The sequence below is a fragment of the Coregonus clupeaformis genome, chromosome 14 (genome assembly GCF_020615455.1).
Source record: "Coregonus clupeaformis isolate EN_2021a chromosome 14, ASM2061545v1, whole genome shotgun sequence".
Taxonomy (NCBI): Eukaryota; Metazoa; Chordata; class Actinopteri; order Salmoniformes; family Salmonidae; genus Coregonus; species Coregonus clupeaformis.
In genome coordinates, this window is record NC_059205.1 from 45,407,726 (window position 1) to 45,435,676 (window position 27,951).

The following is a 27,951-nucleotide window of genomic DNA, read 5'->3' on the forward strand; positions in this document are numbered from 1 at the left end:
TTTTTTTTGTCCATTAAAATAACATAAAATTGATGAGAAATACAACATTAACAATGTCATTACTGTAACTGGCTATTGTAGCTGGAAACGGCTGATTTCTAGTGGAATATCTACAGTGGGGGAAAAAAGTATTTAGTCAGCCACCAATTGTGCAAGTTCTCCCACTTGAAAAGATGAGAGGCCTGTCATTTTCATCATAGGTACACGTAAACTATGACAGACAAATTGAGAAAAAAAAATCCAGAAAATCACATTGTAGGATTTTTAATGAATTTATTTGCAAATTATGGTGGAAAATAAGTATTTGGTCACCTACAAACAAGCAAGATTTCTGGCTCTCACAGACCTGTAACTTCTTCTTTAAGAGGCTCCTCTGTCCTCCACTCGTTACCTGTATTAATGGCACCTGTTTGAACTTGTTATCAGTATAAAAGACACCTGTCCACAACCTCAAACAGTCACACTCCAAACTCCACTATGGTCAAGACCAAAGAGCTGTCAAAGGACACCAGAAACAAAATAGTCTGGGAAGACTGAATCTGCAATAGGTAAGCAGCTTGGTTTGAAGAAATCAACTGTGGGAGCAATTATTAGGAAATGGAAGACATACAAGACCACTGATAATCTCCCTCGATCTGGGGCTCCACGCAAGATCTCACCCCGTGGGGTCAAAATGATCACAAGAACGGTGAGCAAAAATCCCAGAACCACACGGGGGGACCTAGTGAATGACCTGCAGAGAGCTGGGACCAAAGTAACAAAGCCTACCATCAGTAACACACTACGCCGCCAGGGACTCAAATCCTGCAGTGCCAGACGTGTCCCCCTGCTTAAGCCAGTACATGTCCAGGCCCGTCTGAAGTTTGCTAGAGTGCATTTGGATGATCCAGAAGAGGATATGGAGAATGTCATATGGTCAGATGAAACCAAAATAGAACTTTTTGGTAAAAACTCAACTCGTCGTGTTTGGAGGACAAAGAATGCTGAGTTGCATCCAAAGAACACCATACCTACTGTGAAGCATGGGGGTGGAAACTTCATGCTTTGGGGCTGTTTTTCTGCAAAGGGACCAGGACGACTGATCCGTGTAAAGGAAAGAATGAATGGGGCCATGTATCGTGAGATTTTGAGTGAAAACCTCCTTCCATCAGCAAGGGCATTGAAGATGAAACGTGGCTGGGTCTTTTAGCATGACAATGATCCCAAACACACCTCCCGGGCAACGAAGGAGTGGCTTCGTAAGAAGCATTTCAAGGTCCTGGAGTGGCCTAGCCAGTCTCCAGATCTCAACCCCATAGAAAATCTTTGGAGGGAGTTGAAAGTCCGTGTTGCCCAGCGACAGCCCCCAAAACATCACTGCTCTAGAGGAGATCTGCATGGAGGAATGGGCCAAAATACCAGCAACAGTGTGTGAAAACCTTGTGAAGACTTACAGAAAACGTTTGACCTGTGTCATTGCCAACAAGGGGTATACAACAAAGTATTGAGAAACTTTTGTTATTGACCAAATACTTATTTTTCACCATAATTTGCAAATAAATTCATAAAAAATCCTACAATGTGATTTTCTGGAATTTATTTTCTCATTTTGTCTGTCATAGTTGACATGTACCTATGATGAAAATTACAGGCCTCTCTCATATTTTTAAGTGGGAGAACTTGCACAATTGGTGGCTGACTAAATACTTTTTTTCCCCACTGTACATAGGCGTACAGAGGCCCATTATCAGCAACAATCAGTCCTGTGTTCCAATGGCACGTTGTGTTTGCTAATCCAAGTGTATCATTTTAAAACCCTTTTGCAATTATGTTAGCACAGCTGAAAACTGTTGTGCTGATTTAAAGAAGCAATAAAACTGGCCTCCTTGAGACTAGTTGAATATCTGGAGCATCAGCAATTGTGGGTTCGATTACAGGCTCAGAATGGCCAGAAACAAATAACTTTTATCTGAAACTCATCAGTCTATTCTTGTTCTGAGAAATTAAGGCTATTCCATGCGAGAAATCTCAACGTCAACAGTGAAGAGGCGACTCCGGGTTGCTGAACTTCTAGGCAGAGTTGCAAAGAAAAAGCCATATCTCAGAATGGCCAATAAAAAGAAAAGATTAAGATGGGCAGTCTGAGATATGGCTTTTTCTTTGCAACTCTGCCTAGAAGGTCAGCATACCGGAGTCGCCTCTTCACGTTGAGACTGGTGTTTTGCGGGTACTATTTAATGAAGCTGCCAGTTGAGGACCTGTGAGGCGCCTGTTTCTCAAACTAGACACTAATGTATTTGTCCTCTTGCTCAGTTGTGCACCAGGGCCTCCCACTCTTTCTATTCTGGTTAGAACCAGTTTGCGCTGTTCTGTGAAGGGAGTAGTACACAGCGTTGTACAAGATCTTCAGTTTCTTGGCAATTTCTCGCATAGAATAGCCTTCATTTCTCAGAACAAGAATAGACTTACGAGATTCAGAAGAAAGTTATTTGTTTCTGGCCATTTTGAGCCTGTAATCGAACCCACAATTGCTGATGCTCCAGATACTCAACTAGTCTCAAGAAGGCCAGTTTTATTGTTTCTTTAATCAGCACAACAGTTTTCAGCTGTGCTAACAGAATTTCAAAAGGGTTTTCTAATGATCAATTAGCCTTTTAAAATGATAAACTTGGATTAGCAAACACAATGTGCCATTGGAACATAGGACTGATGGTTGCTGATAATGGGCCTCTGTACGCCTATGTAGATATTCCATTAAAAAAATTTTTTTAGTTTCCAGCTACAATAACCATTTACAACATTAACAATGTCTTTACTGTATTTCTGATCAATTTGATGTTATTTTAATGGACAAAAAAACGAAATTTCTAAGTGACCCCAAACTTTGGAATGGTAGTGTGTGTGTGTGTGTGTGTGTGTGTGTATGTATGTATGTATGTATGTATGTGTGTGTATATATATATATATATATATATATATATATATATATATATATGTATATATATGTGTGTATATCCCATGTAGCTCAGTTGGTAGAGCATGGCGCTTGCAACGCCAGGGTTGTGGGTTCGTTTCCCACGGGGGGCCAGTATGAAAATGTATGCACTCACTAACTGTAAGTCACTCTGGATAAGAGCGTCTACTAAATGACTAAAATGTATGTATGTACAGTTGAAGTCGGAAGTTTACATACACCTTAGCCAAATGCATTTAAACTCAGTTTTTCACAATTCCTGACATTTAATCCTAGTAAGAATTCCCTGTCTTAGGTCAGTTAGGATCACCAATTTATTTTAAGAATGTGAAATGTCAGAATAATAGAGTAGAGAGAATTATTTATTTCAGCTTTTTATTTATTTCATCACATTCCCAGTGGGTCAGAAGTTTACATACACTCAATTAGTATTTGGTAGCATTGCCTTTAAATTGTTTAACTTGGGTCAAATGTTTCGGGTAGCCTTCCACAAGCTTCCCACAATGAGTTGGGTGAATTTTGGCCCATTCCTCCTAACAGAGCTGGTGTAACTGAGTCAGGTTTGTAAGCCTCCTTGCTCGCACGGGCCTTTTCAGTTCTGCCTACAAATGTTCTATAGGATTGAGGCCAGGGCTTTGTGATGGCCACTCCAATACCTTGACTTTGTTGTCCTTAAGCCGTTTTGTCACAACTTTGGAAGTATGCTTGGGGTCATTATCCATTTGGAAGACCCATTTGCGACCAAGCTTTAACTTCCTGACTGATGTCTTGAGCTGTTGCTTCAATATATCCACATAATTTCCCTTCCTCATGATGCCATCTATTTTGTGAAGTGCACCAGTCCCTCCTGCAGCAAAGCACCCCCACAGCATGATGCTGCTACACCCGTGCTTCACGGTTGGGATGGTGTTCTTCGGCTTGCAAGCAACCCCCTTTTTCCTCCAAACATAACGATGGTCATTATGGCCAAACAGTTCTATTTTGTTTCATCAGACCAGAGGACATTCTCCAAAAAGTACGATCTTTGTCCCCATGTGCAGTTGCAAACCGTAGTCTGGAGTTTTTATGGCGGTTTTGGAGCAGTGGCTTCTTCCTTGCTGAGCAGTCTTTCAGGTTATGTCAATATAGAACTTGTTTTACTGTGGATATAGATACTTTTTTTACCGGTTTCCTCCAGCTTCTTCACAAGGTCCTTTGCTGTTGTTCTGGGATTGATTTGCACCTTTCGCACCAAAGTACGTCTCCTTCCTGAGTGGTATGACGGCTGCGTGGTCCCATGGTGTTTATACTTGCGTACTATTGTTTATACAGATGAACGTGGTGCATTTGGAAATTGCTCCCATGGATGAACCAGACTTGTGGAGGTCTACAATTGGTCTTGGCTGATTTTATTTTGGTTTTCCCATGATGTCAAGCAAAGAGGCACTGAGTTTGAAGGTAGGCCTTGAAATACATCCACAGGTACACCTCCAATTGACTCAAATGATGTCAATAGGCGTTATGCACAGGCGAGCATGACGTATTTCCGGTTAAATCTCAGGATGGATGTAAACTTCCGGTTATCGTAGAATGCTGTGCTACCGTATGCTAGCATTGAATGCTTGTCGTCAAAAACATCCAAAATTTTCGTTGTTGTTGTTTATCTTAATGTTTATGTTAATGTTTTTACTTGTAATACTTCGTCTTGACTTATAACACGATGACGTGTAAACGTACGAAAGTGTCCTTTCAAAAACGGGATGACAGCTCTTCCAGCCATCTTCTAGACATCGAACAGCAATTAATAACATTTATTTTGCAACACATTGTAGTCTGCCTATTTAATTGGACTCTGCATACCTAATTCCGCTTGCCGGAATAGCATCTGGTTTGGGCTTCACTACAACCATGGCATCCACAGGTCCTGGCTTCACTCCCTATTTATTTATGAGATGGTATTAGGAGAGATGCTAGTATGCATGTGACACAACTGTCTGGTATTGAAATGATACAAACCATTGTTCGTGGTTTATGCTACTTCTGCTCTGTTTCAGTGCACGAAAGTACAGGAGGGACGACAGACATGCCACATTCAGAGTAATGGGCAGTCTGATATAGTAATGCAACCAAATGATTGCATATCCCACACCCAGCCACACAGGAACAGTAGCTTTTAACAAGCACAACTGGCTGTGAATCACACAATGTCATCTGAAATACACAGAAGCATAATTTAATGGGTTTTGAAAGACGAGGGTCTACAGCAGCAGGAGTAGGAGCAAAACTTGGTCTTTCTACTTTTTACTGGTGTAAGCAACTTATCTACTGTCTCGTGTCACTTTTGTGCTTTCTGCATCACTTTCCTACTGTCTTGCACCACTTGGCTATACTGTCTCCCACCACTTACCTATTGTCTTGTGCCATTTACCTACCTTCAAACAGTATTGGCAGAGCAGTAGGTGAGTGGCGCAACATTGTAGCCTAGTACCAATAACAACAGTAGAGTGAAGGTTTTGCTCCTAATTCCTCTTGAAAAGTAGAAACATCAAGTACAAAAGCAAGGAAGTTGGGCCATGTGTTTATAAAGAAAGAAGTAAAGATGACAGGACAGTTTTGAGTAGAACATCAGCAGTTTGAAGAATAGCTGAGTGGAATATGTTACTGTCATTGCAGTCATCAAGTCAGGAAAAAGTAGTAATCATCTCATTATTGTTTACATTTCAAACCAAACTCCAATTTGTTTACAACAGACCCAACAACAAAGCATGGCAATTCCCACTCAGCTACCCTGGTCTGTATTAGGCTACCACTGTTCAGCTATCGTGAAAACCACTAAAGTTCTAAAGTGTTCTCTTAGCAATGGCAATCAAAGCTGTGGTAACATTAAACAGAACTTTGAACGTGTCACTTAATCTAGTCCTACTCTCAGCTGGTGTGGTGGCTTTATTTTCTTCATTGAGCGGTAGCAGTGGGCTCTCACAGAGATCTCATTTGTAGCCCTGTTTTTACCTGATACTTTCATAAAAGTACAAACACATGAAGTGAGAGGTATATACACATGATTAAACTTTATTTAAAGCATGATTAACCTGAAGCAGGACGGACTCATGACTTAAAACACCAAAGCAAGGCTTCTAGCTCAGGCTAGCTAGCGTTAGCATATTACCTTCAAAGTTGCAAAGAAAATAAGAAACGTAAAATTTGAAGCCTTTATCCAGTTTGTTACGTGGTGTCGTACTGGATGTCCGGACGACCCTCCGTATATCATTAACAGATACTTTAGGCAACTCCAGCAAACACCTTGTAAACTTCATCTCTGCCATCATAACGGTCTACTGTCACTGTCTAATGTTTTTTTACCGGAAATGCCCAAGCATCCTTACGCCAATGCGGAAGTGATGCGTGCATAGAGCCTATTAACCTATCAGAAGCTTCTAAAGCCATGACATTTTCAGGAATTTTACAAGCTGTTTAAAGGCACAGTCAACTTAGTGTATGTAAACTTCTGACCCACTGGAATTGTGATACAGTGAAATAATCTGTCTGTAAACAATTGTTGTAAAAATTACTTGTGTCATGCACAAAGTAGATGTCCTAACCAACTTGCCAAACTATAGTTTAACAAGAAATTTGTGGAGTGGTTGAAAAACGAGTTTTAATGACTCCAACCGAAGTGTATGTAAACTTCCGACTTCAACTGTGTGTGTGTGTGTGTGTGTGTGTGTGTGTGTATATATATATATATATATATATATATATATCTCTCCATGGAAAAAATTAAGAGACCACTGCACATTTTTCTTAAATCAGCATCTCTACATGTATGACAGCCATTCCATTCCAGTGTCTGGCAAAAACAGTGCTAATAGTACCTCAAAAGTAATATTAATCAAAAAATAACTATTGACCATGCCAAAAGAGTTGAAAAGGAACGTTTTGAGTGAGGAAAAGAAGGGTTCAATTCTGGCTTTACTGGCAGAGGGATACAGTGAGCATCAGGTTGCTTCCATCCTTAAAATGTCAAAGACGGCGCTTCATAAGAACAAGGTCAAGCAGCAGACATTGGGGACAACAAAGCTACAGACCGGCAGAGGGCGAAAACGACTCTCTACTGACCGGGATGACCGCCAACTCATTCGAATGTCACTCAACAACCGTAGGATGACATCAAGTGACCTACAAAAATAATGGCAAACGGCAGCTGGGGTGAAGTGCACAGCGAGGACGGTTCGAAACAGGCTCCTAGGGGCAGGGCTGAAGTCGTGCAAAGCTAGAAAAAAGCCCTTCATCAATGAAAAGCAAAGAAGAGCCAGGCTGAGGTTTGCAAAAGACCATAAGGATTGGACGTAGAGGACTGGAGTAAGCTCACCTTCTCTGATGAGTCCAATTTTCAGCTTTGCCCAACACCTGGTCGTCTAATGGTTAGATGGAGACCTGGAGAGGCCTACAAGCCACAGTGTCTCACACCCACTGTGAAATTTGGTGGAGGATCGGTGATGATCTGGGGGTGCTTCAGCAAGGCTGGAATCGGGCAGATTTGTCTTTGTGAAGGACGCATGAATCAAGCCACGTACAAGGTTGACCTGGAAGAACTTGCTTCCTTTTGCTCTGACATTGTTCCCCAACTCTGAGGATTGGTTTTTCCAGCAGGACAATGCGCCATGCCACACAGCCAGGTCAATCAAGGTGTGGATGGAGGACCACCAGATCAAGACCCTGTCATGGCCAGCCCAATCTCCAGACCTGAACCAAATTGAAAACTTCTGGAATGTGATCAAGAGGAAGGTGGATGGTCACATGCCATCAAACCAAGCCGAGCTGCTTGAATTTGTGCGACAGGAGTGGCATAAAGTCACCCAACATCAATGTGAAAGACTGGTGGAGAGCATGCCAAAACGCATGAAAGCTGTGATTGAAAATCAGGGTTATTCCATGAAATATTGATTTCTGAAGTCTTCCTAAGTTAAAACATTACTATTGTGTTGTTTAAAAATGAAAACACGATCTTATTTTATTTGCATTATTCAAGGTTTGACAACACTGCATCTTTTTTGTTTGTTTTACCAGTTGTCATTTTCTGCAAATAAATGCTCTAAATGACAATACTTTTGGGGGGAATTTGGGAGAAATGTTATCAGTAGTTTATAGAATAAAACAAAAATGTTATTTTTACCCAAACACATACCTATAAATAGTAAAACCAGAGAAACTGATAATTTTGCAGTGGTCTCTTAATTTTTTCCGCAGCTGTATGTATGTATATGTGTGTGTATATGTATGTATTTATTTATGTATGTGTGTATATATGTGTATGTAATTTTCATCATAGGTACACGTCAACTATGACAGACAAAATTAGAAGAAAAAAATCCAGAAAATCACATTGTAGGATTTTTAATGAATTTATTTGCAAATTATGGTGGAAAATAAGTATTTGGTCAATAACAAAAGTTTCTCAATACTTTGTTATATACCCTTTGTTGGCAATGACACAGGTCAAACGTTTTCTGTAAGTCTTCACAAGGTTTTCACACACTGTTGCTGGTATTTTGGCCCATTCCTCCATGCAGATCTCCTCTAGAGCAGTGATGTTTTGGGGCTGTCGCTGGGCAACACAGACTTTCAACTCCCCTCCAAAGATTTTCTATGGGGTTGAGATCTGGAGACTGGCTAGGCCACTCCAGGACCTTGAAATGCTTCTTACGAAGCCACTCCTTGTTGCCCGGGCGGTGTGTTTGGGATCATTGTCATGCTGAAAGACCCAGCCACGTTTCATCTTCAATGCCCTTGCTGATGGAAGGAGGTTTTCACTCAAAATCTCACGATACATTGCCCCATTCATTCTTTCCTTTACACGGATCAGTCGTCCTGGTCCCTTTGCAGAAAAACAGCCCCAAAGCATGATGTTTCCACCCCCATGCTTCACAGTAGGTATGGAGTTCTTTGGATGCAACTCAGCATTCTTTGTCCTCCAAACACGACGAGTTGAGTTTTTACCAAAACGTTCTATTTTGGTTTCATCTGACCATATGACATTCTCCCAATCCTCTTCTGGATCATCCAAATGCACTCTAGCAAACTTCAGACGGGCCTGGACATGTACTGGCTTAAGCAGGGGGACATGTCTGGCACTACAGGATTTGAGTCCCTGGCGGCGTAGTGTGTTACTGATGGTAGGCTTTGTTACTTTGGTCCCAACTCTCTGCAGGTCATTCAATAGGTCCCCCCGTGTGGTTCTGGGATTTTTGCTCACTGTTCTTGTGATCATTTTGACCCCAGATCGAGGGAGATTATCAGTGGTCTTGTAGCAGTGGGAAAAAAGTATTTAGTCAGCCACCAATTGTGCAAGTTCTCCCACTTAAAAAAGATGAGAGAGGCCTGTAATTTTCATCATTAGGTACACGTCAACTATGACAGACAAATTAAGAAAAAAATCCAGAAAATCACACTGTAGGATTTTAAATGAGATTTATTGCAAATTATGGTGGAAAAATAAGTATTTGGTCACCTACAAACAAGCAAGATTTCTGGCTCTCACAGACCTGTAACTTCTTCTTTAAGAGGCTCCTCTGTCCTCCACTCGCGTTACCTGTATTAATGCACCTGTTTGAACTTGTTATCAGTATAAAAGACACCTGTCCACAACCTCAAACAGTCACACTCCAAACTCCACTATGGCCAAGACCAAAGAGCTGTCAAAGGACACCAAAAACTAAATTGTAGACCTGCACCAGGCTGGGAAGACTGAATCTGCAATAGGTGAGCAGCTTGGTTTGAAGAAATCAACTGTGGCAGCAATTATTAGGAAATGGAAGACATACAAGTCACATGATAATCTCCCTCGATCTGGGGCTCCACGCAAGATCTCACCCGTGGGGTCAAAATTATCACAAGAACGGTGAGCAAAAATCCCAGAACCACACAGGGGACCTAGTGAATGACCTGCAGAGAGCTGGGACCAAAGTAAACATGTGCCTACCATCAGTAACACACTACGCCGCCAGGGACTCAAATCCAGCAGTTCCAGACGTGTCCCCCTGCTTAAGCCAGTACATGTCCAGGCCCGTCTGAGTTTGCTAGAGTGCATTTGGATGATCCAGAAGAGGATTGGGAGAATGTCATATGGTCAGATGAAACCAAAATATAACTTTTTGGTAAAAACTCAACTCGCCGTGTTTGGAGGACAAAGAATGCTGAGTTGCATCCAAAGAACACCATACCTACTGTGAAGCATGGGGGTGGAAACACTCATGCTTTGGGGCTGTTTTTCTGCAAAGGGACCAGGACGACTGATCCGTTAAAGGCGAAAGAATGAATGGGGCCATGTCGGCTGAGATTTTGAGTGAAAACCTCCTTCCATCAGCAAGGGCATTGAAGATGAAACGTGGCTGGGCTTTCAGCATGACAATGATCCCAAACACACTGCCTGGGCAACGAAGGAGTGGCTTCGTAAGAAGCATTTCAAGGTCCTGGAGTGGCCTAGCCAGTCTCCAGATCTCAACCCCAGAAAATATTTGAGGGAGTTGAAAGTCCGTGTTGCCCAGCCGACAGCCCCAAAACATCACTGCTCTAGAGGAGATCTGCATGGAGGAATGGGCCAAAATAGTCGTGTGAAAACCTAGTAAAGACTTCAGAAAACGCTTTGATTGTGTCATGCCAACAGCAAGGGTAAAACAAAGTATTGAGAAACTTTGTTATTGACCAAATACTTATTTTCCACCATAATTTGCAATAAATTCATAAAAAATCCTACAATGTGATTTCTCTGGATTTTTTCTCATTTTGTCTGTCTGTACAGCGATACGTACCTATGATAACAATTAAAGGCCTCTCTCATCTTTTCTAAGTGGAGAACTTTTACAATTGGTGGCTGACTAAATACTTTTTTTTCCCCACTGTATGTCTTCCATTTCCTAATAATTGCTCCCACAGTTGATTTCTTCAAACCAAGCTGCTTACCTATTGCAGATTCAGTCTTCCCAGCCTGGTGCAGGTCTACAATTTTGTTTCTGGTGTCCTTTGACAGCTCTTTGGTCTTGGCCATAGTGGAGTTTGGAGTGTGACTGTGAGGTTGTGGACAGGTGTCTTTTTATACTGATAACAAGTTCAAACAGGTGCCATTAATATAGGTAACGAGTGGAGGACAGAGGCGCCTCTTAAAGAAGAAGTCACAGGTCTGTGAGAGCCAGAAATCTTGCTTGTTTGTAGGTGACCAAATACTTATTTTCCACCATAATTTGCAAATAAATTCATTAAAAATCCTACAATGTGATTTTTCTGGATTTTTTTTCTCAATTTGTCTGTCATAGTTGACGTGTACCTATGATGAAAATTACAGGCCTCTCATCTTTTTAAGTGGGAGAACTTGCACAATTGGTGGCTGACTAAATACTTTTTTTCCCCACTGTATATATGTATGTGTTAATATATATACATATATGTATGTGTTAATATATATATAATAATAATATGCCATTTAGCAGACGCTTTTATCCAAAGCGACTTAGTCATGTGCGCATAAATTTTTACGTATTGGTGGTCCCGGGGATCGAACCCACTACCCTGGCGTTACAAGCGCCATGCTCTACCAATTGAGCTACAGAGGTCCACATACACACATATATATGTGTTAATATATGTATATATATGTGTTAATATATACATATATGTATGTGTTAATATTTTTATATACATATATATATGTATATATATATATATATATATATATATATATGCATTTAGCAGACGCTTTTATCCAAGCGACTTAGTCATGTGCGCATAAATTTTTACGTATTGGTGGTCCCGGGGATCGAACCCACTACCCTGGCGTTACAAGCGCCATGCTCTACCAATTGAGCTACAGAGGTCCACATACACACATATATATGTTAATATATGTATATATATGTTAATATATACATATATGTATGTTTAATATGTGTGTGTTATATTATATATATGTATATATATATATATATATATATGTATATATATATATATATATATATATATATATATATATATATATATATATATATATATATATATATATATATGTATATATGTATATATGTGTGTGTGTGTGTGGACACCCCTTCAAATTAGTGGATTTGGGTGTATAAAATCGATCAGACAGCCATGCAATCTCCATAGACAAATATTGGCAATAGAATGGACTTTCAACGTGGCACCGTCATAGGATGCCACCTTTTCAACAAGTTAGTTTGTCAAAGGGCTTCCCCGGTCAACTGTAAGTGCTCTTATTGTGAAGTGGAAACTTCTAGGAGCAACAACAGCTCAGCCATGAAGTGGTAGGCCACACAAGCTCACAGAATGGGACCGTCGGATGCTGAAGCGCGTAGCACGTAAAAATAGTATTTGCCACACACAAGCCGAAGAGCACCATGCGCAATGCCAAGCGTCGGCTGGGGTGGTGTAAAGCTCGCCGCCATTGGACTCTGGAGCAGTGGAAACGTGTTCTCTGGAGTGATTCACCATCTGGCAGTCCGATGGATGAATCTGGGTTTGGCGGATGCCAGGGGAACGCTACCTGCCCCAATGTATAGTGTCAACTGTAAAGTATTTTGGAGGAGGAATAATGGTCTGGGGCTGTTTTTCATGGTTTGGGCTAGACCCCTTAGTTCCAGTGAAGTGAAATCTTAACGCTACAGCATACAATGACAACATTCTAGATGATTTTGTGCTTCCAACATTGTGGCAACAGTTTGAGGAAGGCCCTTTCCTGTTTCAGCATGACAATGCCCCCGTGCACAAAGTGAGGTCCATACAGAAATGGTTTGTTGATCAGTATGGAAGAATTTGACTGGCTAGCACAGAGTCCTGACCTCAACCCCATCGAATGCATTTGGGATGAATTGCAACGCCGACTGCGAGCCAGGCCTAATCGCCCAACAGCAGTCCCCGACCTCACTAATGCTCTTGTGACTGAATGGAAACAAGTCCCTGCAGCAATGTTCAAACATCTAGTGGAAAGCGTTCCCAGAAGAGTGGAGGCTGTTATAGCAGCAAAGGGGGGACGTACTCCATATTAATGTCCATTATTTTGTAAAGAGATGTTCGTCGAGCAGGTGTCCACATACTTTTGGTCATGTAGTGTATGTGTGTGTTCACCTGTGTATGTGCCAGGCAGTTAGTGACTAAGAGTGTGTATGTGCCAGTTGGTGTGTGTTTTGGATTAGTCCAGGCAGTCTGGTAGTGGTGACGGCGTTGCAGGCGTCAGGGCAGGCTTGGTGTAGCGGTGATAAGGTTAGACCTGCTCTGCCTAGGTCTCCTTCCAGATGATGGGCTGCTTCCCAAATGGCACCCTATTCCATATACTTTATAGTGCACTACTTTTGGCTCTGGTCAAAAGTAGTGCACAATGTAGGGAATAGGGTGCCATTTGGCCACTGCCGAGATGTTCCAGCATTGTGGCTAATGACCACATTTCCTCCCAGATGCCTGGAGATGGGGCCTATTACAGACACACATCAGATTAAGCGATTGCGTGCCGATTTTAGACCATTTTAATCCGTTTTCCCCTCTGTCTGTCTTTCTCTCTTTCCCTCTCCTTGGTTTGGGCCCACAGTGAAATGGATATCTGGATCCCTCAGCCTTTCCACGCTGAGGTGCCCGCCGATTGGTGGGACAGCGAGGCAGACAAATCGCTGCTCATCGGCGTCTTCAAACACGGTAAGCCCCCCGCTGCTTCGGCTTCACTGGTGTTCCCATAGCGACCACAGAGCACAGCTGGCTGTGAGACACCAGGAGATTGATTGATGGCCATAGGAGATTGATTGATGGCCGTGTCCAGCCGCCCAAGAAGAGGCTGTCGAGGTGTGTGTGGACCTGTTCTAATCTATCTAGTTCATGGTTAGCCAGTGTTTTATCACCACAGTTGGTTGATGCACTTCTCTGTATGATCTAGCTGGTTTAGATTGGACCATTTTAATTGTATTACTGTGCCAAACAAGATTACAAGACAGAATTGTAATGATCTAGTAGTGGCAATTGTATTGATGGTGATTAATATTAATTTGGGATAATTGTCATTATTCTCTAATTGCCACCCCGTGCCTCAGCCCTGACGCGCGCACGCACACACACACACACACACACACACACACACACAGGCGCTGTCTCAAACACACATAGATACAATAGAGCTAGCTTATAGTTAATCATAATCCTCATTCACTTGGGAGGCCTGGGGAGGAAGCTGCTCTCTGCCTCACACCGTACAAACACACACTGCCTAACTCACTCATGCACCGCACACACTGTCTCACACACACACACACACTCTCACATGCACCGCACACACTCTCCAGGACTGTGAGAGGGAAGAGTGATGGCCTATAAACCCCCTCATGATTAGCGCTTTGCTCGGGGCGCAGCGGCGGTTAGGAACAATGTGTCACCGCATAAATCCTAATTGAAATGTGATGTTCTGCCGGGGGCTTTGGGGAGAGGGGGGAGATGGAAGGAGAGGGCGGCGGCTGATGGTCTGGTCTGCTCACTGTTGTCCAGCCTGTGCTTCTCTCCCTCCTCCCACCCGCCGTGCTTAGTGGGATCTGCAGGCTCTAATCTGTTCTGCTTGGACAGCTCCAACGGGCACTTCTCTCTCTCGTTCGCTCACACGCGCACACACACTTGGGCAAAGGCACACACACACTTGGGCAAAGGCGCACACACACACACACTTAGACACAAATATTTTCTTGCACACACACCCACTGAGACACCCAGTCAGACACACACTCCAACAGGCGCTGCCCTCTGTCTGCATCTGGGCCCTGGGGTCGGGCTTTCTGTTTTCTCTCCTCTTCATCTCCGTTTGATACGGATACGGCAGTTGGGTTTTATTCTGATTCTGAACTTCATAATGGTTTAGTTTTAACACTATTTGTTTGCAAGCGGGTCCTTTTGGCTTGGTCTTGCATCTTTCATGATTGATGCTTAGATATTTTCCATTTGAATTGTCAGTCAAACTGGGCTCAGTTCTTGGCCTTGTTCCTGTGCATTTATATTCCCAGTCATAATAATTAAATAATCTCTCACCCACCCTCTCTTCTCCTCCCCGGATGTGAAAAGTTGAACTCTGTAATTCAATCACTGTCTTACCCATTTTCTCTCATCCTCTCCTGTCTTTTTCCATCTTCCTGACTCTCTTCCTGTCTGTCTATCCAGGCTACGAGAAGTATAACTCTATGCGTGCTGACCCTGCGCTGTGTTTCCTGGAGCGAGTGGGCATGCCCGACGCCAAGGCCATCGCTGCAGAGCAGAGGGGGGCGGACATGATGGCAGATGGTCCGGAGGGGTAAGACACTCAGCCAAAATTCACCACCACACCTCCTCTTTCTTTTCGACCTCCTGTCTCTCACTCTCCATGTTTTCATCCTTTCTCTCCCACCACCTCTTTTCTTTTTATCCCGGCCTCCTGTCTCCCTCATCTTTCCATCTTCTCTGCCTTTCTCTTCCTGTGTTCCTCCCTTTTTATCCCGGCCTCCTGTCTCCCTCATCTTTCCATCTTCTCTGCCTTTCTCTTCCTGTGTTCCTCTTTTTTTCTCTGCTCCTTTGTTTGATTCTGTTTTTAAGTTGAAGACTAATTTCTCACTCTTCTGTCTCTCTTTCTCTCCATCCCTGGTTCTTTGTGTCTACAGAGAGGATGAGGACCCAGAGTACAAGCCTCTCCGCATGCCCTTTAAAGATGAGATGGAGGACTTCACTAACTCGCCCCTGGAAGACAAAGAGGAAGCTGTGGACGTTGAGAGTGGTGAATGTAAGTGGATGACTGGCGATCTAGGCTGGCTAGCTTTGTCATTATATAACAAAACACCACCATTTGGGATAAGTTGAATAAAAAGGTTGAAAATAACATTTGCTAGCAATCTGATACAAATCAGGAGAGGATTTACTATCCATCAGTCCATCATTTAAATGATTCATTTAAACATTTCTATTTTATATAAAACCACCGATGTGCGCATCCAAAGAAACCAGAGTTGCTCTTCAGAATCATCTCCAACAGTATGCAGACAAATGTAGTAGTCCTAGTCCTAATATTCCACCTTCTCCTCCCAGCTAAACCAGGTGAGAATGTAGCAGGCAGCAGAGGGGCGTGTCGTCTGTACTGGCCGGCGGCCTCAGTCCTCACCGCTAGACTCCGCCGCCTCATCACGGCCTACCAGCGCACGCACAAGAGGGAGCAGCTCCGCCAGGAGGCCATGGCCCGGCCCGACGGCCGCCGCCGCCGCCGGCCCCGAGAACAACTCTTCTCCCTGGTCACCGATGGAGGAGGGGCCTACGTGCAGGAGGATGTAGCCTGCATGGCAGAGGGAAGTCCTTATATGGCCAAGGGCGGAGCTTTTATGCCTGAGGCGACGGCACTCCTGGCGGAAGGAGGGGCCTTCTTCAAAGAGAGGCGTCAGAGGTATGGAAACATTGAATGGTTTGATTTATTAGATGTTTTATAGGCACACTTCCATCCAGATCTCTTATGACATGCTGTACAAGATAAACAATATGAACAGTTTATGATCACTTGTGTATAATAAACAGTACAATTTGTTAGCCTGCTGTATAGAAGGCGTTACAGTCGAGAGCTTCTTGTAGTTCTATCAACTGTTCCTGTACGATTGTTTGAGAAGCCATGCTTCTAACATGATGTACTACAGTACCCATAATGCTCCAGTCTCCTTATCAATACACTACTCATGCATTGCTTTCTGTCCCATTGGTTGTTGGATTAACCCTTCCCTTGTCTCGTTCCCTGAGATGGACCAGGCGTGAGGAATCAGACTTCTACCGGGTGGTGTCCACCTTTGGCGTGATCTATGACACGGACCGCCAGCGCTTTGACTGGACCCAGTTCAGGGCCTTCGCCCGGCTGGACAAGAAGAGTGACGAGAGCCTGGAGAAATACTACTTCTCCTTCGTGGCCATGTGCAAGCGGGTGTGTCGCATGCAGGTCAAAGCCAACACAGGTAAGGGCCCTCAATTATCTAGTTCTGATGTGTCTCCGTACAACAACCCTCACTCATAGTTAAATTTGCTTGCGCTAAAGCAAAGGACCTTTCCCTGAAAAGACAGATGAACAACTATTTTCCTTTCTCACCACCTCTCTCTTTATCCCCTCTGTTTTCCATTCCCCATCTCTCTCTCTCTCCCCCTACCCCCACCCTCTTCCTCCCTCCCTCCCTCCCCCCACCCTCTTCCTCCCTCCCTCCCCCCACCCTCTTCCTCCCTCCCTCCCTACCTCCTCCCTCCCTATCCCCTTCCTCCTTACCCCCACCCTCTTCCACCCTTCCTCCTTACCCCCACCCTCTTCCACCCTTCCTCCTTACCCCCCACCCTCTTCCACCCTCCCCCCTTCCTCCTTACCCCCCACCCTCTTCCACCCTCACTCCCTACACCCACCCTCTTCCTCCCTTCCCCCCACCCCCTCCCTTCCCCTACCCTCTTCCCCCCCACCCTCTTCCTCCCCCTCCTTACCCCCACCCTCTTATTCCCTTACCTACCCCCCACCCTCTTCCCCCCACCCTATTCCCCCCACCCTATTCCCCCCACCTTATTCCTCCCTCACTCTCTTTTCTGTCTGGCAGAGCTCCCAGACCCTACCCTGATAATCGACCCCATCACGGAGGAGCGCGCCTCGCGCACCCTCTATCGCATCGAGCTGTTGCGCCGCATCCGCGAGCAGGTGCTGCCCCACCCCCTGCTGGGCGAGCGCCTGCGCCTCTGCCAACCCAGTTCAGACCTGCCTGAGTGGTGGGACTGCGGCCGGCACGACCGCGACCTCCTCCTGGGCGCCTCCAAGCACGGCGTGAGCCGCACTGACTACCACATCCTCAACGACCCTGCGCTGGGCTTCCTGGAGGCCCACAGGAAGTTCACCCAGGGGGGATCGGCTGGGGTGCCTCAGCCGCCCCGTGATGGAGCTCCCGCCACTGCTTCTCCCTCCTCCACTGAGCAGGCCACAGCTACTGCTGGTGCTGAGAAATCCTTACCTGTCAAAGAGGAGGAAGGTGAGGAAGAAGGGAAGGAGATGAAAGAGGAAGGTGACGACGACATTCCATGTACTAAAACCGAGAAACCAGACGAAGGCAAGGAGGAAGAAATGGAGGCGGAGAAGGAAGATAAGGCTGGGTCTCCCAAGAAGGTGAAGGAGGAGGAAGAGAAGGGAGAGGCGAAAGAGAAAGAGGAGAAAATGAAGGTCAACGGCAATGCTGACGGAGAGACTTCCATGGAGGCCAATGCTGACGGAGAGACTTCCATGGAGGCCAATGCTGACGGAGAGACTTCCATGGAGGCCAATGCTGACGGAGAGACTTCCATGGAGGCCAATGCTGACGGAGAGACTTCCATGGAGGCCAAACCTGAGGAGTACAAAGCTCCCACTGAGGAGACCAAGGACCAGTACAAAAAGCTAGAATTCCAGGAGAAACCAGAGTCTCCTAAAGCATCAGAAAACCAGGAAACCAAGAAGGAAGAGCGAGAGGAGAAAGAAGGAAGCCCAGCCAAGTCTCCCAAGTCTCCTAAACCAGTGGCTGAGAAAGGCCCCGAAGAGGAGGATGAGGAGAAGATGGAGGAAGACGACAAGTCTGAGAAGTCCTCTCAAGCTGAAGGTAGGTCCTACTTCTAACTCTATTGCTTAAATAAGGCTTTTCACAAGGGAAAAGTGAGTCTGTAAAAGTCTAGACAATAAACAGTTGGGCCATGCAAGTGCATCATTCATAACTACTGCTTTATGTTGAAGCCAGCCACAACACAGTTGGTGGCTGTGTGTAGTTGGTCTTCTTTAGATGGCATTTAGAAAGGACTACATGGCTGTGTATTTGTATACTTAAGCTGCTTAGGCTTGCGTTGAGGACACACAGTATGGCCCTTGTAGTATTCTGCTGTGTCTAGTATTAAGTACTATATATGAAGCCATTTGTAGATTCTCCTGTGGCTGGTATTGACTAAGCACATGCCGTTTTTCAGCGGGCGCCACCTCGGAGCAGAAGAACTTTGACGAGGAGAGCAACGCCTCACTGAGCACCACTGCCAGAGACGAGACCCGCGATGGGTTCTGCCCCGAGGACGGAGAACCCTCAGCCATCCAGGCCCTCCAGGAGAGAACCACCTCCTCCTTCTGGCCTAAGGTTGGTAGAAAACGTATATACATTCAGTCAGATATACATTCTCATATTTATTAATGTAGTTGTGAAATATATAAACACACAAATGAAAACACACGTCATGTTGACCATTGAAGAACAAAATATACAAATAGATATATATTTTTAACATATTTATTCAAATACATAAAAACACACACATTGTGGGGACTGTCGGTGGACCGTAGGCGCACACTATAAACACAGTGTACAAAACATTAAGAACACCTGATCTTTCCATGACAGACTGACCAGGTGAATCCAGGTGAAAGCTATGATCCCTTATCGATGTCACTTGTTAAATCCACTTCAATCATTGTAGATGAAGGGGAGGAGACAGGTTAAGGAAGGATATTTAAGCCTTGAGACAATTGAGACATGGCTTGTGTATGTGTGCCATTGAGGGTGAATGGGCAAGACAAAATATTTAAGTGGCTTTAAACGGGGTATGGTAGTAGGTGCCAGGCGCACCGGTTTGTGTCAAGAACTGCAACGCTGCTTGGTATCAAGAATGGTACACCACCCAAAGGACATCCAGCCAACTTGACACAACTGTGGGAAGCATTGGAGTCAACATGGGCCAGCATCCTTGTGGAACGCTTTCGACACCTTTTAGAGTCCATGCCCCGACAAATTGAGGCTGTTCTGAGGGCAAAGGGGGGGTGTTCCTAATGTTTGGTATACTCGGTGTACATAAAGTACTCCTTGGACAGAGTGTTAAAGGGATACTTCAATATTTTGGCAATGAAGCCCGTTATCTTCTTCCCCAGAGTCAGGTGAACTCATGGCTATCATTTTTATGTCTACGCGTGCAGTTTGAAGGAAGTTGCTAACTAGCATTAGCGTAACTGCTAGCATGCTAGTAGATCAACTATATATACAAAAGTATGTGGCCACCCCTTCAAAATAGTGGATTAGGCTATATCAGCCACACCCATTGCTGACAGGTGTATAAAATCAACCACACAGCCATGCAATCTCCATAGACAAACATTGGCAATAGAATGGCCTTACTGAAGAGCTCAGTGACTTTCAACGTGGCACCGTCATAGGATGCCACCACCTCAAATTTCTGCCCTGCTAGAGCTGCCCCGGTCAACTGTAAGTGCTGTTATTGTGAAGTGGAAACGTCTAGGAGCAACAACGGCTCAGCCGCGAGGTGGAAGGCCACACAAACTCACGTAACGGGACCGCCGAGTGCTGAAGCACGTAGTGTGTAAAAATCGTCTGTCCTCTGTTGCAACACTCACTACTGCGTTCCAAACTACGTCTGGAAGCAACGTCCGCACAAGAACTGTTCGTCGGAAGCTTCATGAAAAGGGTTTCCATGGCCGAGCAGCCGCACACAAGCCTAAGATAACCAGGCACAATGCCAAGCGTCAGCTGGAGTGGTATAAAGCTCGCCACCATTGGACTCTGGAGCAGCGGAAACTCATTCTCTGGAGTGATGTATCACTCGTCACCATCTGGCAGTCCGACGGAAGAATCTGGGTTTGGCGGATGCCAGGAGAACGCCACCTACCCCAATGCATAGTGCCAACTGTAAAGTTTGTTGGAGGAGAAATAATGGTTTGGGCTAGGCCCCTTAGTTCCAGTGAAGGGAAATTTTAATGCCACAGCATATAATGACATTCTAGACGATTCCAACTTTGAGGCAACAGTTTGGGGAAGGCCCATTCCTGTTTCAGCATGACAATGCCACTGTGCACAAAGAGGTCCATACAGAAATAGTTTGTCGATCGGTGTGGAAGAACTTGACTGGCCTACACAGAGCCCTGACCTCAACCCCATTGAACACCTTTGGGATGAATTGGAACGCCGACTGCGAGCCAGGCCTAATCGCCCAACATTAGTGCCCAACCTAACTAATGCTCTTGTGGCTGAATGGATGCAATGTTCCAACATCTAGTGGAAAGCCTTCTCAGAAGACTGGAGGCTGTTATAGAAGCAAAGGGGGGACCAACTACATATTAACGCCCATGATTTTGGAATGAAGTTTTCGACGAGCAGGTGTCCACATACTTTTGTAATGTAGTGTACCATAGACGTCCCGTCATTGCCATTAGCGACTTCCTACAACTGCACGTATAGACGTAAAAATGGTATCCACGAGTTCATCTGACTCTGGGGAAGTAGATAAAGGGCTTCATTGCCAAAATACCGACGTATCCCTTTAAGTTCTGTATTGATATAACACAGAAATCAGTTTATGTAAAGAAAAACAAGCGAAAAGCCCTGTTCAAGTCAGACCTCACTCCATCATGAAAGTACTTGTCCAGTCCTCTAGTGGGATTGTATAAAAAGTTCCAACCCCTTCTCTAGAATTAACCCATTCATCTCTGCTCTGTCTCGACCTTCCAGGACCGTGTGATGATCAATCGCATGGACAACATCTGTGATGCGGTCATCAAGGGCAAGTGGCCCGCCAACCGACGTCAGTTCTTTGATTTCCCAGGCCTGTTGCCTGGATACCCCGGCCCCATGGTGTCTGAAAGCCCCACGCAGAGGCGGAGCCTGGCTGAACTGTCGACGGCAGCGGCCGCTCAGACCAGCTTCAGCGGCAGCGAGGACCTCACCCACTCGCCCCAGGTTAATGTAAGTCGCTAGCTATGCCCCCGAAACCGCTAACCGAAGACTCTATCCCTGCCCTCCCAAGGTAGATTTAGTTTGTTCTGACTGCACAATTTATCAAAATATTAGTCCTTAACAATAAATTGATTGAAGTTAATCAACAATCTCTCCCTCCTTCCCTCTCTTCTTCCCTTCGTACAGGAGGATGCTCTGAGCATATTGCCGAAGCAGCGTCGTCGCAGGCGGAGGAAGGTGGAGATAGAGGCAGAGCGTGCAGCCAAGCGCAGGAACCTGATGGATATGGTGGCCCAGCTCAGAGAGTCTCACGCTGCAGAGTCCCAGAGCCAGGCCATGGATCTTACCAAGGCAGGGTCTTTAGAATTATGAATGAATACTACATTCAGAAATTAGAATTATGCATAACTTTTTACAACTGCATTGTATAATTTTTTTAATTATAGTTTTGGGTCAGGTCCCTGAATTTTTTTTTTTTTTAAATCTTTTTAATCTCAATGGGATCACGTGTATGAGTCAAATGGATCCCATTAAAATATAATGTATTATATATCATAACATCTATTTATATAAGTTAATCAAATATGTAAAGCACTATGGACTGTATTCTATTAAAGTTGCCATATAAGTATTGTATTTTAGTCTATTAATTGACTCCTAAAAGTTTCCATACCTGTTATTCTTCTCCAGGGTATTATGCACCAGCACCTCAAGGCGTCAGCGTCGTCCCTGGTGAGCTACTCCAGCAGCATGGTGCAGGCGGCCACGCCTTCCAGACACAGGGCCAACGGCTCATTGGCCGAGGCTGACCTGCCCACCAGGAGGAGGCGGGGCCGCAGGAAAAATGTGGAGGGGCTGGAGCTGCTGTTCATGAGAGGAGCCACGGTACGGGACTCATTACTAGAGAAATACATGTTACGTCAATAATTATAAAGAAATATACAGATGGATAAAGTTTTGAATGATTAAAGGATGGAAAAGTAACATTTTTGTAAAATGCCCTGAACATTGTACGGATTGGATATTTTTGGGAAATGGCATGATATCTCAATTAGACTAAACTACATTCAAATAGATTTGATAGGAATGAAAACATCAAATTACACTGAACAAAAATGCAAATGCAACTGTAAAGTGTTGGTTCCGTGTTTCATGAGCTGAAATAAAATATCCCAGAAATGTTCCATACGCACAAAAAGCTTATTGATCTCAAATTTGGTGCACAAATTTGTTTACAACCCTGTTAATGAACATTTCTCCTTTGCCAAGATAATCCATCCACCTGACAGGTGTGGCATATTAAGAAGCTGATTAAACAGCATGAGCATTGAACAGGTGCACCTTGTGCTGGGGACAATAAAAGGCCATTCTAAAATATGCGGTTTTGTCACAACACAATTCCACAGATGTCCAAAATGTTGAGGGAGCGTGCAATTGGCATGCTGGCATACTGACTAAAGGAATGTCCACCAGAGCTGTTGCCAGATAATTTAATGTTAATTTCTCTACCGTAAGCCACCTCCAACGGCGTTTTAGAGAATTTGGCAGTACATCCAACCGGCCTCACAACCGCAGACCATGTGTATGGCGTGGTGTAGCTCAGTCCCGTGTAGCTCAGTTGGTAGAGCATGGCGCTTGCAACGCCAGGGTTGTGGGTTCGTTTCCCACGGGGCACCAGTATGAAAATGTATGCACTCACTAACTGTAAGTCGTTCTGGATAAGAGCGTCTGCTAAATGACTAAAATGTAAATGTGTGGGCGAGTGGTTTGCTGATGTCAACGTTGTGAACAGAGTGCCCCCCATGGTGGGGTTATGGGATGGGCAGGCATAAGCTACAGACAACAAATACAATTGCATTTGTATACAACGAATCGATGGCAATTTGAATGCACAAAAATACCGTGACGAGATCCTGAGGCCCATTGTGAGGCCAATTGTTTTTAAGGTATTTGTGACCAAAATATGCATATCTGTATTCCCAGTCCATAGATTAGGGCCTAATTTATTTATTTCAATTGACTGATTTCCTTATATGAACTCAGTAAAATCTTTGAAATTGTTGCATGTTGCGTACATTTTTTTCCAGTATATATTTTTGATGCAAAAAATATATATAATAAATACTCAATATTATGATTTAATTTTACATGGTAATGAAAAAATAGCTTCTCCTGCCTTCCCCCAACAGGAGGATTCCGAGAGGACCAAAGCTTCAGTGGAGGGGGTGCAGATGCCCCCACGTTCCCACCGCCACAACATTCCCAGCACCTCCACCCGTGTCCCCTCTGTCAGCGCTTTAGAGGACGGGGAGGCTGGTACCCCCTCTAACAAAGACCTGAGGGACTGGCTCAGACAGCACCCCACATACACCATGGACATGCCTACTGCATACACACCAGTATGTACTTGACATGTTTTTTTGTAAACAATATTTGTATCAGATTTCCCTATCCAGTGGAACTATCCATCAATGTCGAATATGACTTACCCCTTACCTTCAACCCCCTGTTCCCTATCCTAAATCAAATCTTTCAGTGATTCAATATAACATTTAGCTATTCCATTTTATAACAGTTGTAGTATATTATAAAGTGTGAAAGAACCTCAGACGTCTGGTCCTGTCATGGTTCCTAAACCCTGTCCCCTCTCTCCCGTCTCTTAATGTAGAAGAGTGAGGAGACGCTCCTCTCCTCCCAGTTCCCCAAACCCAAGCAAAAGAGACACCGCTGCCGGAACCCAAACAAGATCGACATCAACACACTCACCGGAGAAGAGAGGGTTCCCGTGGTCAACCGGAGAAACGGAAGAAAGGTATGGGCTCATTTCGGGACAGAAAGGTTTGGGCTCATTTCAGTACAAACCAATCAAATTAGCTTTTTCACAAATGCATTGGTCGCCGTTCAGCAACAGTTTCAAACACCTAATTTGACATTCAATTCATAGCTAAACTGAAGGTATTGGTAGCTTCTGAACCATTTTGTTCCTCTTTCTTTCCCAGATGGGTGGAGCCATGGCCCCTCCCATGAAGGAACTGCCCAGATGGCTCCTGGAGAACCCAGATTTTGCCATTGCTCCTGACTGGACTGACATTGTCAAGCAATCGGTGAGTCAAATGATTTCAATCAGCACTTGTTTTAGATTTTGACCTTATCTGATGGAATCTGAACAAGTAGTTTGAACTCTGTTTGAGCAGAAATTGATGCCTAATCACTAAATTGTAATTGTCTGCCATGAGTGTAACGTCGAACTAATCGTGGTCTCCTCTCCCCTCCTTAGGGCTTCCTCCCTGAGGCCATGTTCGACCGTCTCCTGACTGGGCCCGTGGTGCGTGAAGAGGGCGTCCGTCGTCGGGGAAGACGTCCCAAATCGGAGATTGCCAAGGCAACAGCGGCTGCTGCGGCAGCAGCCCAGGCTGCATCCTCCGGAGGCCTTAACCCCCTGCTGATAAACGGCCTGTTTGGAGGCATGGACCTCACCAGCCTGCAGGGCCTACAGAGCCTCCAGAGTCTGCAGCTGCAGCTCATGGGCTTCCCCGGCATGGGGGGGACTGATGCTAAACACGCCTCGGCCATGCTGCCTCTCATGCTGCCTGGCATGGCTGGCATGGCTGGTATGGGCGGTCTGCCCAACATGTTTGGCCTGGGAGGCCTGTTCGGAAGCAACCTGGCTGCAGCCGCCTCAGCTGCAGCCACCCCTGCTGCAGCCTCCAACGGCACCAACGACGAGGGCGATTCAGACGAGACGTCGAAGAGAGACTCCAGGGAGGGTGGAGAAGCGAGAGATGAGGAGAAAGAGGACACTGGGGAGGAGGCAGAGTCGAGCGAGGCTAATGGGGATGCCGCGGCTCTGAACATGGCTGCTGCCGCTATGGCCGCCTCTGGCATGTCTGCTAACTCCCTGGCCTTCAACCCCTTCCTGCTGTCCACCATGGCCCCGGGGCTCTTTTCCCCCTACATGTTCCTGCCCCCTGGCCTGGGAGGTCTCACCCTGCCTGGCTTCCCCCACACTGCCCTGGCCGACCTGCAGAGTGCCATGGCTGGAACAATTGGGGCCGCCTCTGGAGCTCAGGGCCAGGAGAAAGAGCCCAGCCAGGTTGCCCTGGACTGCCCTGATGCTGCTACCGCAGACCCAGAGACTGCTGATGACAGTGACTCAGCTGAGAGCCTGGAGAAGACTGCAGAGTCGTCTGCGCTAGAAGACGAGGCCTCCGCATTGGCCGAGGAAGCCGGCTCGCTGGAGGACCTGGCGGCCGAGGAAGAGGAGGAAGGAGAGGATGCCCCTGAGGAAGAGAAGAGTGACTGAAACTAACTGGCCTTTGACCCCCGAGTGCTCTCACGACACGTTTACACACCAACTTGATATCCAAACATATATTAATTTGGTTTTTCTTTTCATTGTTTTTGTTTGACAGGTAAAACATTTAATCGGGGAGAGCATATGTAGCTAAAGGGCTCTCACTGTATTGTTAATAGCGTAGTCAGGGAAAAAGCTAACTGAAGTAGAGTTTTGCGGATCTCAAAAGGGTGTTATTTTTGGTCTTTGTGCACTGAACGGTGCATTCTAGATGAGATGGGAAATTTCCTCAAATATTATTATAGGAATTAATCGTTCCAATAGTGCTATGCTGCTTTTCTGTTTCATTTATTATTAATTTGTTTGTGTGGATATTGTGACAGTAAGTAGCATCTCGTAACTCTCCAGTGGCGTACAATTTAACGGCATTAAGCGTCTGTCTATATGCTGCTGATGAAAAGGATCATGGGTCATTTTGATTTTGCTGTTGTACTGTTCTGCCTTGAAGAGCAGGATGAAGTCCTCGCATATCAGATGGCCTAATAATCTGACTGTTCCCAGTCTCACACTGACGATCTCACAGACACTTGATTCTCATACACACGTCTACACACACACACACATCCGACTGTTTCTTCCTGTAGTCTTACACACTAACAATCCATTCTCTGACTGTTCCCCCTTCTCAATCGGACAGTCCTACCCTCACCCTCCAACCGCTCCTCTCCCAGTCTCTGAAACAACCCCGTTAACCTTCTCGGTGAAACTCTTTCCAGTACCAGTTTTCTGCCTACTAATAACACCCATATTGTCTGATTCTTCCAAGTCACACTGGTTATAGAAACAGTTTTCCAGTTTCAGACACAGACCGATGACCCTGACTCTCCTGACTGTTTTTAGTCCGACACTGACAAAGCCGAGCAGGGGAGAGACCTCTCTCCCACAACGCGGAGGGAGACCGCAATAACCGAAGGCAGCTTTTGAATGTTTCAAACATCGCTCTCCCATTAAAACACAACTACAACCACAAGTGTTGGTGAAAAAGAGAAACTAAATCGCATACAAACGATGACATTAAAAAGTTCTGCAATCAATTTGTCTCACTCTATTCCTGTTGATGCACTGGTGTAAGAGTAAAATAATCAGGTACCTTTATCTTTTGAATGGACTTTTTGTTACTTTTAGCCACCAAGCTGAACAGCATTACCTCAATTCTAACTAGCCTTGAAGTTTACAGACATACGTTGTAAATGTTTTTTTTTGTGTGTCTGTTGTTTTTTTGGAACATCATGTATGATGAACTGTAGTTATGATGCTTTTAATAAAAGTGAATCATGATATTCGCCTAGGAAACCAAACCCGGAGTGCTTGTTGTGACTGTTTTTGAATTGGATGTTAAATGTAGATGTCTATTTTGAGTGTTAAATGACGTTGGTTGATTCATGGTGGTGATATTGTTAGAAAGCAGCAGAAAATGAAGTAAATACCCCCAGAATCTGAAAATAAAGGTTTTTTTTAAGTGCAGATGGACCACTTTTCGCCAAATGTGTTCATTGCTTCTGTCTACTACAAATATCCACTAACAATTCAATAAAATCCACTACATTCAATTAAGAATCACATTTCAGAAATATTTAATTTCATAGTGTAATAATTGTCTGCACATGTTGTAATTTTGCAAAACACTAGAACAGCCACACTATCCATCAACCCTACAGGAGGAAAGAAGGGGACACTTACTGAGAGACGTTGACTTTAGCTGCGTGCCAGCTCTCCTCTGACCTGATCAGAAGGTCTTGATAGGTGAAAGAAATCTCATACAACCCTAATTAGTCCTTTTATCTTTATAGTCATGAGAAGGAGCCAATGTGAATGTAGCAAGGCCATTTGAGAATTTGACCACTCATTGAGTCCTAAGGGTAACACACTTGGATTCTTACTGGGATGTTCTTCTAACACATGCCTCGTATGATATGGTC

The 27,951-nt window shown here is 44.8% G+C and overlaps 1 protein-coding gene across 4 annotated transcripts in view; it reads left to right on the top strand.

Moving 5' to 3' along the window:
• The window catches only part of LOC121580842 (chromodomain-helicase-DNA-binding protein 7), a 94,450-nt gene extending 68,452 nt beyond the window's left edge, over positions 1-25,998 (top strand). For 3 of the 4 annotated variants that reach the window (XM_041895919.2, XM_041895921.2, XM_041895920.2), the window contains exons 25-38: positions 13,521-13,624; positions 15,122-15,251; positions 15,595-15,713; positions 16,016-16,364; positions 16,709-16,917; positions 17,536-18,558; positions 18,917-19,077; positions 21,454-21,687; positions 21,865-22,029; positions 22,369-22,563; positions 23,868-24,077; positions 24,347-24,490; positions 24,678-24,782; positions 24,956-25,998. In XM_041895919.2, coding sequence (XP_041751853.2) covers positions 13,521-13,624; positions 15,122-15,251; positions 15,595-15,713; positions 16,016-16,364; positions 16,709-16,917; positions 17,536-18,558; positions 18,917-19,077; positions 21,454-21,687; positions 21,865-22,029; positions 22,369-22,563; positions 23,868-24,077; positions 24,347-24,490; positions 24,678-24,782; positions 24,956-25,981 — 4,174 coding nt within the window. In that variant the 3' untranslated portion in view covers positions 25,982-25,998. The remainder of the gene's footprint in view (positions 1-13,520; positions 13,625-15,121; positions 15,252-15,594; positions 15,714-16,015; positions 16,365-16,708; positions 16,918-17,535; positions 18,559-18,916; positions 19,078-21,453; positions 21,688-21,864; positions 22,030-22,368; positions 22,564-23,867; positions 24,078-24,346; positions 24,491-24,677; positions 24,783-24,955) is intronic. The other variant, XM_045224839.1, reaches the window with a different exon arrangement.
• Positions 25,999-27,951: the final 1,953 nt, after the last annotated feature.